The sequence below is a fragment of the Anomalospiza imberbis genome, chromosome 9, assembly GCF_031753505.1.
Source record: "Anomalospiza imberbis isolate Cuckoo-Finch-1a 21T00152 chromosome 9, ASM3175350v1, whole genome shotgun sequence".
NCBI lineage: Eukaryota > Metazoa > Chordata > Aves > Passeriformes > Viduidae > Anomalospiza > Anomalospiza imberbis.
In genome coordinates, this window is record NC_089689.1 from 29,796,513 (window position 1) to 29,813,745 (window position 17,233).

A 17,233-nucleotide genomic window follows, 5' to 3' on the forward strand; every position below is an offset into this window, starting at 1 on the left:
GTCAATCAAGGGAGGATCTGGGGAGGCAGGCAGGGAGCGTGGAGCTCCGTGGGGACCAGATCAAAGTGGGAGTGGCGGCTCTGTTTGCTCCCTCGGGATGCAGCTTCCATCCCTTCTTCATTAAAGGGAATCCAGCAGGAAGAGAGGGAGAAGGGGGATGGGGTAGAGGAAGCTGTCTTGGAAGTGGATCTCAGCCAATGTCTTTTATTGGCTTTAAATCTGTAAAAAAAAAAAAAAAAACCTCAAAATTATAGCTTCCTAATTTTGGTGTGGGGTTTTTGATGAGGATTCTGGAGGGTTTTCTAAGTGTTGTCATCTGGAATATTTTGGGTGAAATCTCAAGAGGTTTTTATCCGCCGTGTAGTCGTGCTCCTGGCAAAAGTGGGAGACACTGGTGGAAATTAAAGGAGATACTGGTAAAAAGTAAGGGGGATAGTGGTAAGAATTCAGGGAGACACAGGTGAAAATGAAGAGAAACTCGGGTTAAAACTAAGGGAGACACAGTTAAGAACTTAGGGAGACACTGAAAAATTAAGGGAGATACTGCTAAAAATTAGAGGAGATAGTGGTAAGAATTTAGGGAGACACTGGTGAAAATGAAGGGAGATAGTAGTAAGAATTCAGGGAGACAGGTAAAAATTAAGGGAAACGTGAGTTAAAACTGAGGGAGACACAGGTAAGAATTTAGGGAGACACTGTGAAAAATTAAGGGAGATACTGGTAAAAATTAAGGGAGACATAGGTAAGAATTTAGGAAAACACTGGTAAAAATTAAGGGAGACGCTGGTAAAAATTAAAGGAGACAGTTAAGAATTAAGAGAGTTAAAAATTAAGGGAGATACTGGTAAAAAGGGGAGACAGGTAAGAATTTAGGGAGGCACTGGTAAAAAATAAGGGAGGCAGAAGTTTAAGGAGACACTGGTAAAAATTGTCTGCTCTGTGCAGAGAAAAGGTGCTGGTCAATGCTTGTCTCCAGATATTAAAAAACAAATATTTTTGATGTTTTAACTTCTTCCAAAGTGAGTGATGGGAAGGTCTGTACAGTTTGAAACTTGAGGGGAAAATGTGTGAGGTACAAACGTGGCAGGAAAGGTAAAACCAGTATTTACAGCTAAGAATTCAAACACTGGTTGGAAAGGCCACTTAGCAGTGCTGGGGCTTTGGTTTTAGTTGTGGCTTTAATGGGGAGGATGCTTAAATATATTAATAATTCACTCTGAATGAAACCTAGAAGCACGTGGAAAATTCTCCAGTGCCATTAAAATGATGACAAATATTGCAATGTAGATTTGCCACAGTGCTGCCAGTTCCTGGGCCTGGTTTTCAGTTGTGATGGGAGCTGCTCTCTCCTCCAGGTCCTTGTGCCGTGGAACCAGAACCACTCCATTGCAAGGTGCAAAAAGTCAATTTTAAGGCAAACAGCAGCTGAGAAGGGATTTGGGGCAAACAGCCCACCTAGCCCAGTCTAGGGCAGCCCTTGCTCAAGGCTGCTAGCTCTGGTCTTTAGTTTATGGGACTGAAAACAATTCTTCATCTTTTATTTATACTTTTTTCCCCATGAACTGTATTTCCTTTTTGCTGTAAGAAGGAGGGATGGGATTGGGCTGCAGGGATTTTTTTTTGTTTCCTTCTTCAGCTCCGCCGCAGATTATTTAGGCATCCACAAATTCATCATCCTGGTGGGTAACTGACAGTGGCTTCCTGAGAAGAGCTGAGGCCTTGGATGATTTTTGGAGCATGTTGAAGCATTTTAATGCAATAAATGAATAATGTTGGTTGCTAACAAGATATCCTGTTGCCATCACTAATAGATTTTGATGGGAGCTCTGGGACAATCCGTTTACATCCAGAAAAGTCATTATTTTTCACTGTGGGGTTGTTCCTCAGCCTTGCTCGGAAATATTTCTTTAGGATGGAGATGTTTAATGTGCAGTTTTTTGGGTTTGCCCCAAGACAAACACAATTTTTGTGGAACCCATCCGTTATCAATCAATCTTAGGCTGGAGATTCTTCAGCCAACAAAAAATCAACAGCAGTTTTGCTCTCTTGGAAAGAGCTGCGATTTTTTGAAGTGGTTACATTTTGAGGGTGATAAGAAAAGCCATAGCCTCCATCCAAGAGCTGCATTCCTGGGAAATGTCTTTTCCTTGACAGAGAGAGCTTGGGAAGTTCTCTGGGAGGAAGCTGCCAATAATGTCAACAAAGAGCTCCAGCAGAGGGGATGAGCCCGTGCAGAGCTCCAGGTTTGGCTGCTTTGGGTCTCTCAGAGCGTCCCAGACTGATCTTCAGCCTGGGGCTGAGCACGAGGGCAGACAGGAGACCTTGGTGTCCATCTGTCCGTCCGTTCCTCTTCCTGCCTGTGGAGAGCGAGGACAGTGCAGGAGATCGAAGGGACCTGGGACAAGGATGTGCAGGATGGCTTTAAGGCAAAGGAGGGCAGGGTTGGCTGGGAAATTGGGAAGGAATTCCTCTCTGGGAGGGAGGTGAGGCCCTGGCACAGGGTGCCCAGAGCAGCTGTGGCTGCCCCTGGATCCCCGGCAGTGCCCAAGGCCAGGCTGGAGCACCCTGGGATAGTGGAAGGTGTTGGGATGCACTGGGATGAGTTTTAAGGTTCTTTCCAACCCTTCTTTGATTCCATAACCATCTTTTCATGCATCTTTTTCTTGTTTTTCCAGATTTGATTGGAATTTCAACACTAATCTCTTAATAGTTATTTACACTGAAACTTTAAAAAGCTGTGTTTCCATTGTAAATGTAGGTTTGATTGTCCTTCCATATTTGATGGAATTTCAACTCTGTGCTACTATAAATAATTACTTACATTGAAACATTAAAAAACTATGTTTCCATTGTAAATGTAGGTTCAATAAATAATGTTTGATTGCTGGTCCTCGTTGTCTTTCCAGGTTTGATGGGAATTTCAACACCAACGTTTCCAGAACCATCAGCTGCGATCGACTCTCCACCACTGTCAACAGCAGAGCCTTCAATCCTGGACGTGACTTAAATTCTGGTGAGCAGCACAGTTCTACTTTGGGGGCTTTTTCCTTCTGTTGTAGGGCTTTTTTCCCATTAGACTCGAACATTTCCTTGGCACAGAGAATTTGCATTGATTGCCATAGCAACAAGCTTTTATTTCTCCTCGCAAGTGTCACACTGCTCTTAATTTGAGATTTCATGATTGAAAGCTGATACCTAAAGTAATGCCCTTAGTCTAAGTACTTTATAAAAATGTCATGAAGATTTTATTCCAGCCTACCATGGATAATTTTGTTGTGGTTTCTGCACTTTTTATTTCTTCCTTTTTATTTTTTTTTCCCAAGGTTTTCTCCTTCCTAGGCCTGTCTGCTTTGGCATCAGCAGTGTCAGCTGCTGCAGGGGCCACACAGGGAAGTTTCTCTGATCTTCTTAGCTGAGTTCAGCCCATGTGAGGCTGCCTTTGCAGTGATAAGCAAAAACGACCAAATATGAGGGCATCTTAAAATATTTCCTTTCTTTGTCCTGTCAGGGCATTTTCTCAACACGTTTAAGGACTTAGAAATATGCTTAGAACCAAAATACACACGTCTTATCCCTGAAAAATTCAACTTTTGGGCCTCTGGTGCAGCAAGGGTTTTTGTTTTTTTTTCATCCTAATCAGTTTGGATTAATACAGGGATTTCAGTTGAGTTTAGTCAGACTTTGCTCCAGCTGTTCCATCTGACTTTTCAACTTTTTATGGTGCTCAGTGTTGTAAATTAGGGAACATTAATAGACTTTGTGGATTTCATTTTGGGGAGGTTTTGTTTGTTCATTCTTTTGGGGGAATAATGCAGACTGGGGATTTATTTTATTTTATTTTCATGCAGAGGTCTTTTGGAATAAAATGCTGATTTATTTCATTAACTTGACTGATGAAGCGGCAGCCCTGCCATTCCACCCTCACCATCCTGCAACAAACAGGGGGAAAGAACCCCAAATTTTCATAAACTCCTTTACTGTTTCTCTTCTTATAGCTTTGCTTTCTGGATTTCTAATGACTATAAAAATGAGCAGTCCCCACAGCTTCTTTTCCATCCCATCCATGGTATCCCACATCTTGGATGCAGCTGCTGGCCAGGCTGATTTCCTGACAAGCCATGATTTATGTGGTGTTTTCCATCCTAAAGCCAGGCACTCTTTGTTCACTCAATGTGATTTGCTGGGCTTTGTTTTACTCATCTCTTTATTAAAAAACCAAACCCAAACAACCCATTAAAATAATGTTTAAATCGCATGCAGTTGTTAATTAATCAGAATCATTTTTGAAGGCAAGTTTAGAGTCACTGTTGTAAGAGCAAAACATACAATGAATCACTTCATGGTTTTTAATTAAATTAAATAAAAATCTTTTTCTGCTGCAGAAGTTGGAGGTTAAAAAAGTATTCAAGAAATATTCCTTATTTTTGAGTGATGAAAATCAAATTGCAGTTTCTTGTAAACATAATTTAAATTTCTGGTTTGAATTCTCAGAGAAATAGAGTGAGTGGGTGTTCAAGGTTCCTGCTGTCCTGCCTCAGCAGTGAGGCTCAAGTGCCTCCTCTTCCCTTGCCTCTGGCTTGAAAGATTCCTGATGAAAGGAGAACCTTCAAAACATGGCATTGGCAGAAAGGGCAGCAGGAGAGGAGAGGGAATTGAGGGAGAGTAAGAGCAGGGATTTATTGACAGCAGACTCTCCTCTGGCTCTCCTTTTACAGAAACAGCCTTGGGGGGAGGTTTTGATTAGGGAGGGAATGTCTGTAAGAGAGAAATGGGACGGAAAGAGTGGATTGGGGCAGGAAAGCGGGATGGAAGTGGTTTATTTGAGGAACAAAAGTTGGTACTGGGTGCACACCTAGTGAAGAGACAACTTTTGTGTAGGTGAGGCCAAGGAATATCCTTGGTCCTTGTTGTGTTTGAAACAAGTCTGGGAGACCAATCACAGATGGGGTTGGGTTGGAAGGACCTCAGAGCTCATCCAGTGCCACCCTGGGACAGCAGGGACACCTTCCACTGTCCCTGGGTGCTCCAGCCTGGCTTTGGGCACTGCCAGGGATCCAGGGGCAGCCGCAGCTGTGACTGATGACAGTTCCACCTTCCCATCCCTGCTCCTCAGCCACTCCAAGCAGCCCAACCCCAGCACCAGGGCTCTGCGTGACCCTTGGGACGCTCAGGAGGGTCAGCAGGGCACTGTTGGGGTGGAGCTGCGTCACTGCTGAGACACAGAAGAGCACCATGCCTCTCAGAAGGCTTCTCTCTGTTTATTTTAACAGCACGCTGTCTTTTATACCTTTTGTACCTTTTCAGAAAGTTTATACTTGTTCATTGGCCACAACAAATCCACACAGTGCTCATTGGCACAGAGCAGTCTCCACCACTGTCCTCAGCCAAAGTCCAACTGCAGGCCCCCCGTTTGTCCTTTCTTCCTCTTGGTTTCCATGTTGATGACCTTGACAGAATCCCTTTCAGGGGTAAACAAGTCTCTTATCACCCTGTTCTCCAGCTGTCTCTGGCTCACAGACCAGCTGTCAGCCCCTTCCACAGGCCTGGACACGCTGGGGCAGTGCAGGACTGCAGGAGCACTGGGCTCTGGATGAACCGTGTGGGAAGTGTTTGGGGTGTTTGTGTTGAGGCTGTTGTGTTGGTGCTGTCTGTAGCGCTGGGTGGTGTAGCCGTGGGCTGTGACCTGTGCCGGGAAATCCGTGTGTGCCCAAAGGAATTCGTGGGCTGGAACAGGAATTGGCTCAGGATACAAATGGAGTGGGAAGCAGTTTTGGTTAGAGGGATGGAGTGCTCTCAGTGCCCCGGCATCCCCCCAGCTGGGGGGATGCTGTCACCTTGTAAATGGGGTTTTAAAGTACTAACTAGTGTATCTGTGTCTTAAAACTCTTCATTTTATCTTTCTGTAGGACCACTTACCTCTGAGGGTACCCTCAGGGCAGAGCCCTTGGTGTTCACAGGAGCCAATTCTCAATAAATCGATCAATACTCACATTAAACTAAAACCACCTCTGAAAGGAAACCCTGATAAAATACAAAAAAATATCCCCCTAATCCCATATTTTCTTTCTTCTTTCATAAGTATCCTCATGCAGAGCTGGGGAGGAATATCTGTTTCACTTTGTGTTTAGGCTCTACCTCTGCCTCACTTATTTTTATGCTTTAAAAACTGTGGGTTTTTAAGGCATAAAAAAAGAACATCTGGGTGTTTTCATCGTTGTCTTCCTGAATGAGTTTTTCATTTCATTCTGAACATAAAAGGCAAAATTCCCATGAGTATCCCCCCTTTTCCCATGTGAGTTCTGCAGTTTAAATAATCCTGCCTATAAAAAGCTCTTGGCAAAACATAAATTTCAGCTCTGCTCTGCTCAACCTCAAGCTAAGCTCTGGAAATGTTAATCTTGGCCCAGAGTAAAAAGTGGGATTGGAGTGCTGAAGTTGGAGGTGTTGGAAGGGAACGGAATTTGCACCACAAAGCCACAGGAACAGAGCCTGGGAGAGCCCTCGGGGACAGCAACCCCAGATTCCACCCTGAGCAGGGTGTTAAGAGGGGTGATGGAGCTCATGAAACTTTCAGATCTGGTTTTTCCATTATTACTGGATTTTTTTGGTTAAAATAAACATTAATCGTAGGGGAGGGAGAAGGAAATAGATGTGTCTCCTCAGCTTTAAAAAATATCACTTTTACCACTGTTTTTTCTTGATATTAGGTGGCTTTTAAAATGTTTTTTAGTGTCTTGAAAAGATTTTGTTTTATCTTGGTTGGAGTTTTGCATCTGGATTACTTTTAGCCATTACTACAAAACAGATAAGGAGAAAGTCTTTATTCTCCAGATGGAGACACAGGCTTTGGGCAGTTAGATGAAGAGATCTGTCCTCACCATTCTGAATAGTCCTTTATTTATTAAATCTTCCCCAGAGCCAGTGCATTATGTTATCAGATTCCTTTGGAGGTTTTTTTGCCTTTTGAATAAACAGTGAACCAGTAAATCTTTCTCCTTCTCATCCTTCAAAGTGCTGAAATGTCTGTTCCAAGTCAGGCAGCTTCGGCAGAGCGCTCCTCCCCAGAAATACGCAGAGATGGCACCAAATTGCCCAGTAAATTCTGTCTGTTTTATTCGAGGTGTTGATCATTTAAAGTCTTAGAATTGTAAAATAGCTGGAGTTGGAAGGGATCATCGAGTCCAGAATGTGGAATGTTCCTTAAATTGCTGTATTTTACACTGATTTTTGGCTGAGTTAAAATGGCTGGGAGTTATTTGAGCAGAAGAGTTAATACCCCACCTTCCAAATCCTTTTAATGGAGGAATCTGGCCCCATTCCTTGAACTGAAAGGGTTTTTTACTTCTTTTCCCTTCAGAGTCCCGAGGATTGAGCAGGGCTCTGTCCTGGCTCATGCCACCAGCAGAATGCTAATTGTGGCCGAGCTGCAGAGCTTTTATTCCTGGTGACAACACAGGAGCTGGAATTGGGCTTGACTTGGAACATCCTGGATCAGATCTGTCTGCAGAGTTAGAGGATGTCTTCACTTGTGCAGGAAACACATTTCTTTGTGCTGTTTCTTCACCATGTGGGTTCTTAATGGAGGGACTTGTCAGAGGAGAACTGGAAATTAAACTTTCCTGGTTTTTGTGGGATGAGATCCGAGGTCAGCAGCTCAGCAAATGTAATGCTAAAGAGGAGGGCTGTAAGAAACCCTTTTATAACGAGCAATTATGTTCAGTAGTTCCTTTTTTTTTTCCTGTTTGTGCTGTTCTTTGAAGATTAATTAGTTAATGATTTGGCTGTGCTTTGAAGATGTAAAGTGGTATCTAGAAGTGCTAAGTGTTATCATATCGCATTCCCTTTGAAGTTTTATAAACTCTATCACACAAGGCTTTCTTCCTAAAAGTCCTTTTTTGCCTTGTGAGATATTTATAATTAGAGAGAATTATCATTTCAAATGCTGTCGTCTTAATACTTCCCAAGTTTTCCAGTGTGCAGCAGGATTTGGGGTCAGATCTTGCTGCAGGGGAAGTGGAGGGGACAGAGGCTTTGGAGTGACCTGGCAGTGCCACCTCATGGGTAGTTGCCCACTTTTATTCCCGGTCTGTGCCCAGAAGTAAGGGATCACCTTTTGGGATCATCCATTTGGATGGAATAACCTGTCCAGGAGCTGGTTTTCCTGGGAGGAGGAGGTGGGAATTAACTACAGGCACTGAAGGGTTGGAAAGGTGGGGTAAGTGAGGTTTCGGTTTAAAAAAATCATCTACTGTATGTCCTGGCAAGGAGTAAGAATTGAGGAAATATCTGCAGGGCTTTCTTGCAGCTTGAGTGGATGGAAAATAAGAATGTGTTTAAAGAGAAAAAGTCTGGATTTTTCAGCCATGGCTTATCTGCAGGGAGATTGTCTGCTGTGGTCATAGGAAAAAGAAAAAAGGGAGAAAAAGCAGAGTAAGGATAAAATTGGTGGTCCCTGGGGAGGTTGTTATTGAACTAACACTCGCTGGAGGAAACATGAGCACAACTGTGTGAAAAGGAAGAACAGCAGAGCTTGAGTTTCAAAACCAATTGTTTTATGGGGAAAATGAACCTTTTTAAATCCACATACTCTCGTGGGGAAATAAATACAGCTCATGGCCTTGCAGGAATGAGAAGTTTATCTTTAATATAGCAAGGATTAAAAAAAGCCAAAGCCTTTAAATTATAAACTCCTTTATTGTAATGTTGTTGGTAAAATGAGACTGGACAAGTTATTTCATCCAGGCTTTAACTGAGTGTTCACATGTCAACTTTGAAATTACATTTTTCAAGTTCTGTAACTCAAAACAAAAACTTCAACACCAGAAATTCAGCCTCTTTATACAAAACAACTTCACCCCCAGAACGATGAAATCCTGGTGGCTGGGCACAAAAAGAAGAATTTAAATGTTGGTAGTCTCATGGCCCTTCTGCCTGCAGGAGGAAGCAAAAGTTCAGAGAAAAAATAGATTTTGGAGGGGAATGAGGAGCCTCTGGTAGTCCTTGGTCCATCAAGGCAGGGAATTGTTCTCCTGAGAAGCTGCATTTTTGCACAGAGCTCAGGATCCCAGTGGGATTTGTAGGCACTGTGGGAAGTATCAAATACTGTGGCAAAGAGGAGTGGGGAAAGCCCAGGACAGTGGTTTTTGCAGGGTAATTACACTGAGCTGGATGTGGGGAGAACATCCAGCCACAGCCAGTCTGGGAAACTTGAGTAAGTGCTAAAGTGTGGAGGATGTGGAGCTCAGACTGTCCTCAGTGTGGGTATTTGGGTGTAGAGTGTCTGGCTAAGGTTTGAATGTGCCCTGCAGTCCTTTCCAACCCAAATATTGGCATATTTGATAATGAAGGAGATGAAACTGGCCTATTTTCAGTGCCAGTCCTGAGGGAATGCTGGAGGGGAATGCTGAGCAAAAGGTGAAGCACTGGAAATCAGAGCCCCCCTCTGCCAGTTCTTTGAGTTCTGCAGTCAAAGAACATGAAAGGAGAAATGGCAAAGAAATGTTTTCTTTTTTTTCATGCATTTTAAGCTGGTGTGATCCGTTGTATTTGCAAGGTAAAAAACTAAAGATTTCAACTATCCAGATTTTGTTTTCAGTCTGCTGCAAGCAGAGAGGATGTTCAGCCCTGAGTGGGAAATAATCCTGTTCCTGCTGTGGTGCTGAGGGGGTTTGTGCCTCCCATGCCAATGATTTCCCATCCCCTCCCTCCTGGGAGCATTTCCATTTGTTTTAAAGGACTTAGAGCTGCCTGACATCCGTGGTGTGGCAAAATTGGTGATTCCACGGATGAACATCAATCCTTAGTCTCTTCAGGCTGTAGGGAGAGCAGACAAGGTCTGTGGGACATTCCCACTGCACCATGAGGCAGATCCCATGGGATCCGTTCCTTCCCAGTGTCCATGGGATCTGTTCCTTCCCAGTGCCCATGGGATCCGTTCCTTCCCAGTGCCCATGGGATCTGTTCCTTCCCAGTGTCCATGGGATCTGTCCCCTTCCCAATGTCTATGGGATCTGTTCCCTTCCCAGTGTCCATGGGATCTGTTCCCTTCCCAATGTCCATGGGATCTGTTCCCTTCCCAATATCCATGGGATCTGTTCCTTCCCAGTGCCCATGGGATCTGTTCCTTCCCAGTGTCCATGGGATCTGTTCCCTTCCCAATGTCCATGGGATCTGTTCCCTTCCCAATATCCATGGGATCTGTTCCTTCCCAGTGCCCATGGGATCTGTTCCTTCCCAGTGTCCATGGGATCTGTTCCCTTCCCAATGTCCATGGGATCTGTTCCCTTCCCAATATCCATGGGATCTGTTCCTTCCCAGTGCCCATGGGATCTGTCCCCTTCCCAATATCCATGGGATCTGTTCCTTCCCAGTGCCCATGGGATCTGTTCCCTTCCCAATGTCCATGGGATCTGTTCCCTTCCCAATGTCCATGGGATCTGTTCCCTTCCCAGTGCCCATGGGATCTGTTCTTTCCCAGTGCCCACGGGATCTGTTCCCTTCCCAATGTCCATGGGATCTGTTCCCTTCCCAGTGCCCATGGGATCTGTTCCCTTCCCAATGTCCATGGGATCTGTTCCCTTCCCAATATCCATGGGATCTGTTCCTTCCCAGTGCCCATGGGATCTGTTCCTTCCCAATGTCCATGGGATCTGTTCCCTTCCCAGTGTCCATGGGATCTGTTCCCTTCCCAATGTCTATGGGATCTGTTCCCTTTCCAATGTCCATGGGATCTGTTCCCTTCCCAATATCCATGGGATCTGTTCCTTCCCAGTGCCCATGGGATCTGTTCCTTCCCAATGTCCATGGGATCTGTTCCCTTCCCAGTGCCCATGGGATCTGTTCCCTTCCCAATGTCCACAGGATCTGTTCCTTCCCAGTGCCCATGGGATCTGTTCCCTTCCCAATGTCCACAGGATCTGTTCCCTTCCCTGGCAATAGGTTGGTTATGAAGCTGTGAGCACCAAACCTGTTGAATATTTTGGAATTATTCCTCCAAAAGAACAGGATTTTTTTAACATGAAGGCTTTTTCCTTTTCGGAAAGGATGTTGACAATGTATTTATTGTTACATGGAGATGTAGAGGTGTATATATATATAATATATAATTGCCTTAATCTCTTCCTTCCTCACTCTGGTCCTTCCCAGGACCTGGGTGTACTTCAGAGATTGAGGAACTGTCATCAGATATTAAACAAAATCTGTCCAATCCAGTGCTGAGCTTCTTGAACTGTTTGCAGATCAGTGGAGTTTCACCCATCCTAAGCAGAGCAGTTTGTGTTTCATGTAGGGCTCTGGTTGTTCTTCTCCAAACTCTACCAGAGAGGCCCTGGGTAACAAGCCCTGCGAGTCTGGGCTGCCTTTGTAACTCTGCTTCTTTCTCCCTCTCCACCCTGCAGTCCTTGCTGATAACCTGAAGTCTAACCCAGGAATCAAGTGGCAATATTTCAGCTCAGAAGAAGGGATTTTCACCGTCTTCCCAGCCCACAAGTTCCGGTGCAAAGGCAGCTACGAACACCGCAGCAGGTAGGATTTGCCTCCTTCCAGTTTCCTGGGAAAAGCATTCACACTGGATTCCTCAGGCCCTCATTTCACTCGCTGTTGTCCTTTGCCAAGCTGCCAACATTCATGAGTAACTGCTAATGGAGTCCCTTGGGTTTTCTTAGGGCTGTTTTGTAAAGCACCACTTTGCACTTCTAAGGAACTAAACTAAAATTCCAAACAGGTCCTCACCTCTCCCAAATTAAATCAGCTATAAACAGCAGCGACTTGGAATTTGTAGGTCAGCCTGCAGGCGAAATCTAACTTATATTTGACTCATGCTTGACCCCTGTTAATAAAGCAGTGAACAGAGATTCTGCTGATTTGGCAGGTGCACCACTTTGGGGAGGGAGGGGAAGGATAAGAGACTGGGAAGGGCACATAGGTAGGAGCATTTTCCCCCAAGTTCAGGTGGCACATCATGGATAGTAGGGAAGCAGCAGTGAAAATTTCCTTCCACTAAAATAAAAAAGTAAAAACAAAGCATCAGCTGGTGGCAGGGTTTCCTGCACAGGGATTTCTGCTCTCTGGACATGAAGGCAAAAATAAGTCCAGTATTTTTCCCTGCTTTTTCCGTCAGTACCATGGGATTGATGGGGGCTCGAGGGTGGGAAGGTGCAGTGGCTTTTGATATCTCTGGGCACACATTAATTGATTGTACAAGTTAATCAGTCTGGGCAGGGGAAGCAGCAGCTCATCCAGGAACCTTCTGGGGACACTAAGGAGGGTTTGGTTTTCTGTCAGGGTTGAGCAATCAAAAGTTTACTGATGGTATCTTTGGTGTGCCAACAAAGCACAGAGTTCTGAGCTTGACTGAGTTTTCTGAGGCCTTGGAAAGGTGAGGTCTGAGGAGGTGAGACTGGGGCTGCCCTAGTCCTGCTCAGAACTTCGACACTAAAACCATCAGTGGTTTTATCCAAATCACTTAGCTGGGGTCATAGTTCCTCCATGGCTAAATAAGGGGTCTTCTTTTGCTAATATTTACTTCAGAGGGTAGTTTGGGTGAATTAATTAGTTAATGCTTCAGTGCTTTGAAGATCAAAGGCCCTGTTTCAGTTGCAGGTATTAATCCAGGGTCGAGCTGCAGGCTGTTTTACAGTTAAGAACTGATTTGTGCCAGTTGTTTACTGCAGTGCCTTGTGTCAAATCTTCTGCATTTCCTTTCCTTTTAATAAGATTTCTGTGTCTGCCTTTGATGTAATGAAATTTAGACCCCAAAACTCTCACTTGACTGTGACTGGTTTTGTGTCTGGATTAAAGAGAAAAGAGAAACTTGCCATTTTATTTTAATCCTTCCCCCGTGCTGAGGATCCTCCTAATTTATTCCAGGTTGAAACCTTGGCGTGAGAGCTTGTGAACTCTTTCACACATCTCTCAATATTGAGCTGGATCTGAAAACACTTGCCTGAAAACAAGTTTTTTGGTGTTAGCACAGACACACGTCAGCATTGAGAGTCCCCACTGGTGTTAGCCCATTTTGGGATGTAAAACTGGGCAGATCTAAGGGCTTATGGAACATGACCCAGGTGAGAGTCATCCCAGGGCACCCTGCCTTGGCCAGGAGCCTTCTTACAGCAGCCCAAACACCCTGGGCTGATCAACTCCCTGCAGCTGCACAGGTTTTTACTTGTCCTGGCCCCAGCACATCCCCATTGTTGTACCCAGTTCACCTGTGGGTGAAGTTCCCAGCAGCCAGGATTTACCAGGAGGCATTTCTTGCTTCATTCAAACCTTGCTGTGAACAGCTGCAGCGATCCCAAACGCTGCTGCTGTGTAAGCAACAGGGTTAATTCCTGAAAGCTCTTGCTGTGACAGAGAGAGAAGAACCTGGTTTAGGTTAAAAAATTCAGGAAGTGAGGGGCATTTCTGCATGCTCAGATTCTCAGCTGGGCTTTCCTGCTACAAGTTTTCATAAGGGAAAAAAATTCCTGTTATAATTCATTGTCTCTTCCCAGTCGTTTGCTTGGGTGTTTTAATTCCTGCCTATTCCCACCCGTGAGCATTCCAGTCGGGATGACAGGGTGCCTGATGATGATGGTGGTTTGGGTTTTGTCCTTCCTCAGGCCCGTCTACGTCTCCACCGTTCGCCCTCAGTCCAAGCACATCGTGGTCATCGTGGACCACGGGGCCTCTGTCACAGAGACACAGCTCCAGATTGCCAAGGATGCTGCCCAGGTGATCCTCAGCTCCATAGATGAGCACGACAAGGTGAGGTTTCTCCAGGCAAGGAGCAGCTTTCCCTGGGTTTTCAGTTCTCACCCAAAGGGGTGTTTTCAGCCCGTGGACTCCAGCGGATTTGGGAGCTGCCTCCGAGGGGTGGCAGAGCCTTGAGCTCACTCTTGGAACCTTTCAGATGTGGGGGAAACATTTGCAGGCTGGGAAAAAAGTGAAATCCCACTGATCTAAGACAAAATCTTGCACCTGAGCAATCTTTAAAGGCTCCTCCATCTCAGCAGATATTTCAGTGGTGGTCAGCAGGAAGAAGAACCATGCTCCAAACATAACTCCTTCTCACATCCCAGACTGCTTTGAGCAACTAATTTCACCTCTGAGCCTCTCTTTATGTCTTGTGAAAGTGGAAACGATTTATTCTTGTGCACTACTGGTGTGAGCTGAAGCATAATTAGAGTTTGGAAGATTCACAGATAATTATGGGACCAGCAAAGGGCTGAGAAATCTGGGTTTGATTTCTTGCTCTGTCACTGGTACTCAATTGACAGTGAGAAAGTCACTTAACCTGTAATTTTTTTCAGAACAGACAGCCATGGACTCATAAAGTGCTTCTGTAAAAAGTCTCCAGTTTGGTCTTCACTTTCAGTAACTCTCTACTGGTGAGACCTTGATCGGTCTCTCTGCTTGGGTTTTCTTTTGTGAACAGGAAGATTTTCAGTTAAATCAAATTGAAGAAAACTGATGATAATCTTTGCCTTAAGTCTTCTCATGAATAGTATGGGAAAACCGCTTGTAACATGGTGCTTTTTGAGAGATTTAATATGGTAAAGTAATCTTAGAGTTCAGCAGGATTAATAGCACTTAAATTCAAGTGTCAGAAGGGTTTGTGTTAATACAGAGAATACATTTAAGACACCTATTCCTTGGTCAGTAGCTCAGTGGTTATAGAACCTGTTACACAGGTATCTAATTACTGCTTAATTCTCTGGCTGTCTTGCCTCAGTCATGCTCCCTAATGAAGTTTGTCACTCAATTAATGAGTCTGGTGTGTTAGATGTCATTAAGGCATAGAGGTAACACTTGCATTAACTTATTTAAGGAAAAGCTGATGTCAGAGTCGCCTCGCTTTGACTGAAACATTAAAACAACAAAAAGATTTGCTGGGAGCAGTCCTTAGAGGGGTTGTTTATTTTTTTTTTTTCCATTTCTCTGTGCACTCCACTTTTCTGTGGGCTCTGCAGGCTTTCCTGAAAATGCTCTCTGCTGATTCCCTGTCAGCTCTCCCTGGCCCACTCAGGCTCTGCCCAGAGCAGTGCACTGACCATTGTGAGGGAGCAGAGTGAGCCTGACTCTGCTGAGAAACAAAGACCAAAATCTCTTTTCCTCGAACTCAGCATAATCCTTTTGAAATTTGACAGATTTATGCCTTAAGCGTTCCTTTTCCAACAATCCAGTTTTAAACCCATGAATCTCCTCCCTTGGCTTCTCCCAGTGTTGTGTGTTGGGTGTGTAAAGATGATGTAAAGATGTGTGTTGTGTTCTCCATGCAGGAGAGCAGGACTCCTGGACAACTAATCAAGGCCATTAACCAGAAGCCCCTTTATTGTTTACATCAAACTCTATTTATACATTCTAACACTACTGCACACACAATCACACATTTCTTGATTGGTGCCTCTACCTTGTCCATGCACTTTTCAGGATGTATGATTGGTTACAGTCCAGTGCTTCAAGGCCCTCCTTTATCTAGTTCCTGTGTGCTTGGCATCTTGTTTCTCAGCCTCTTCTTTCTTAAAGTAGCACAGCTGATGTCTTAGTAACCTTGAGAATCCCAGAGGGTTCTGATAAGAATAACTAAAAATGGTTTGGCTGGAGCACACTGTGGCCCAAGCTGTTTAAGCACATTGCTCCACCTCCAGGGGAGGTGATCCCATGGGATCTCTTCCCCATGGGATCTCTTCCTCATGGGATCTCTTCCCAACAGATCTCGGTGCTGACGGTGGCGGACGCGGTGCGGACGTGCTCCCTGGACCAGTGCTACAAGACCTTCCTGTCCCCTGCCACCAGTGAGACCAAGAGGAAGATGTCCACCTTTGTCAGCAGCATCAAGGCGTCCGACAGCTCCACGCAGCACGCCCTGGGCTTCCAGAAGGCTTTCCAGCTCCTCCGGAACACCAACAACGGCACCAGGCTCCAAGGAAGTAAGCCAGCCTCTTGTGCAAGCCTGGTTATTTCAGGGCCTTGCAGTGTTTTCTTATTTCACATTCTCACTTTGGCAGAGGCCAGGGGAGTGGGGTGTGGTGAATGGGAACAAAAACGTGCTCCGTGTCCTGTTTTTGTTTTAGGAGCACTTCCTTGGGCTGCAGTCCACGTGAGGGGCTGTTGGATGTGTCCAGTCCCTTCTCATTTGTGTCACTTGTGCCTTGCCTTTCTTTTGAACGGAAAGAGGAGAATGCAGGATTGATCTGTGTGATAGCTGAGTTAGTTCCCCGGTCTGTATGGGGGACAGGGGGCCTTTCCAGGAAAGTTGCAGTTTCTGCAGGTTCATTTAATGAGTGCTGGCACATTTGCATATGGATGGTGTGCCTTACTGGAATCCTGGGGAAGTGGCCCGTGCTTCCCAGGGAAATGGGGTTTTGAGAATACCAGTTATGGGTGATATTTTGTGGAACACAAAGCTGTCCTGGCTAAATTTTCCTTCATCTCAGAATAACCCCCCTGGACTCTGTGTACTCATTATGAGCTTTATCCTTCCCCTTCCCAAGGCTGGGGTTTTTCTGGGTGTTTTTGTAGTGAGGACGTGATGAAAAACATGGAAAAGATGAATGTGAAATTGAGTGGCAGATTTGCTTGCCAGGAAGCTGTGGAAGGCAAATCCTGTGCTCTGAGTACTCCTTGGATTTGAGTAACACTGGCAGTGCCAGGGCAGGGTGGAGGAGCAGCCCATCTCCATCGGGATACTCGGATTATGTAACTCAGTTCCCACACCCTGGCCCTGTGCCTGCTCCAGTGAGAGCAGAGCCTTCAGTGTCCCAAAGGGCACCAGCTCAGGGGCTGTGCAGAACCAGAGAGAGAGGAAAAGCCCAGGAACTGAAGTGCTTTGGAAAGAATGAGGAAATACCCTCTCATTCCACGTGACTTTCCTTGCGTTTATGGAATGGTGCTTTTGCTACCAAAGGCTCAGCCAATCCCTGAGCTTCAGGCCATTGGCACAGGGAGGTTTTGTGTGACTGGACAAAGGATAAGGTTGGCAAGGGCGGGATTTTACCATCCTCTGGCAAAATGATGGCAGGGGAGCAACTCCAGCAAATGCAAAATGAACAGCTGCTGCAGCTGGCTGGGATAAGATGAATTTGTCATCAGGACTTATTCCAAGAACATCAGCTGAGGAGTCTTGGAGCATCCTCCTGCTTACTCCCCATTCCTGGAAGTGTCCAAGGCCAGTTTGGACGGGGCTTGGAGCACCCTGGGATGATGGGAGGTGTCCCTCTACTATCAACCCCAACCATTCCAGGATTCCGCG

At 45.3% G+C, this 17,233-nt stretch overlaps 1 protein-coding gene and 1 long non-coding RNA gene across 2 annotated transcripts in view; one reads left to right on the forward strand and one right to left on the reverse strand.

Moving 5' to 3' along the window:
• The window catches only part of LOC137478891 (uncharacterized), a 369,499-nt gene that overhangs the window by 140,575 nt on the left and 211,691 nt on the right, over positions 1-17,233 (reverse strand). The window lies entirely within an intron of this gene.
• Positions 1-17,233, forward strand: part of CACHD1 (cache domain containing 1) — an 86,156-nt gene that overhangs the window by 43,308 nt on the left and 25,615 nt on the right. The window contains exons 4-7 of the mRNA XM_068198958.1: positions 2,907-3,013; positions 11,397-11,523; positions 13,602-13,746; positions 15,695-15,911. Of these exons, the coding sequence (XP_068055059.1) occupies positions 2,907-3,013; positions 11,397-11,523; positions 13,602-13,746; positions 15,695-15,911 (596 nt within the window). The remainder of the gene's footprint in view (positions 1-2,906; positions 3,014-11,396; positions 11,524-13,601; positions 13,747-15,694; positions 15,912-17,233) is intronic.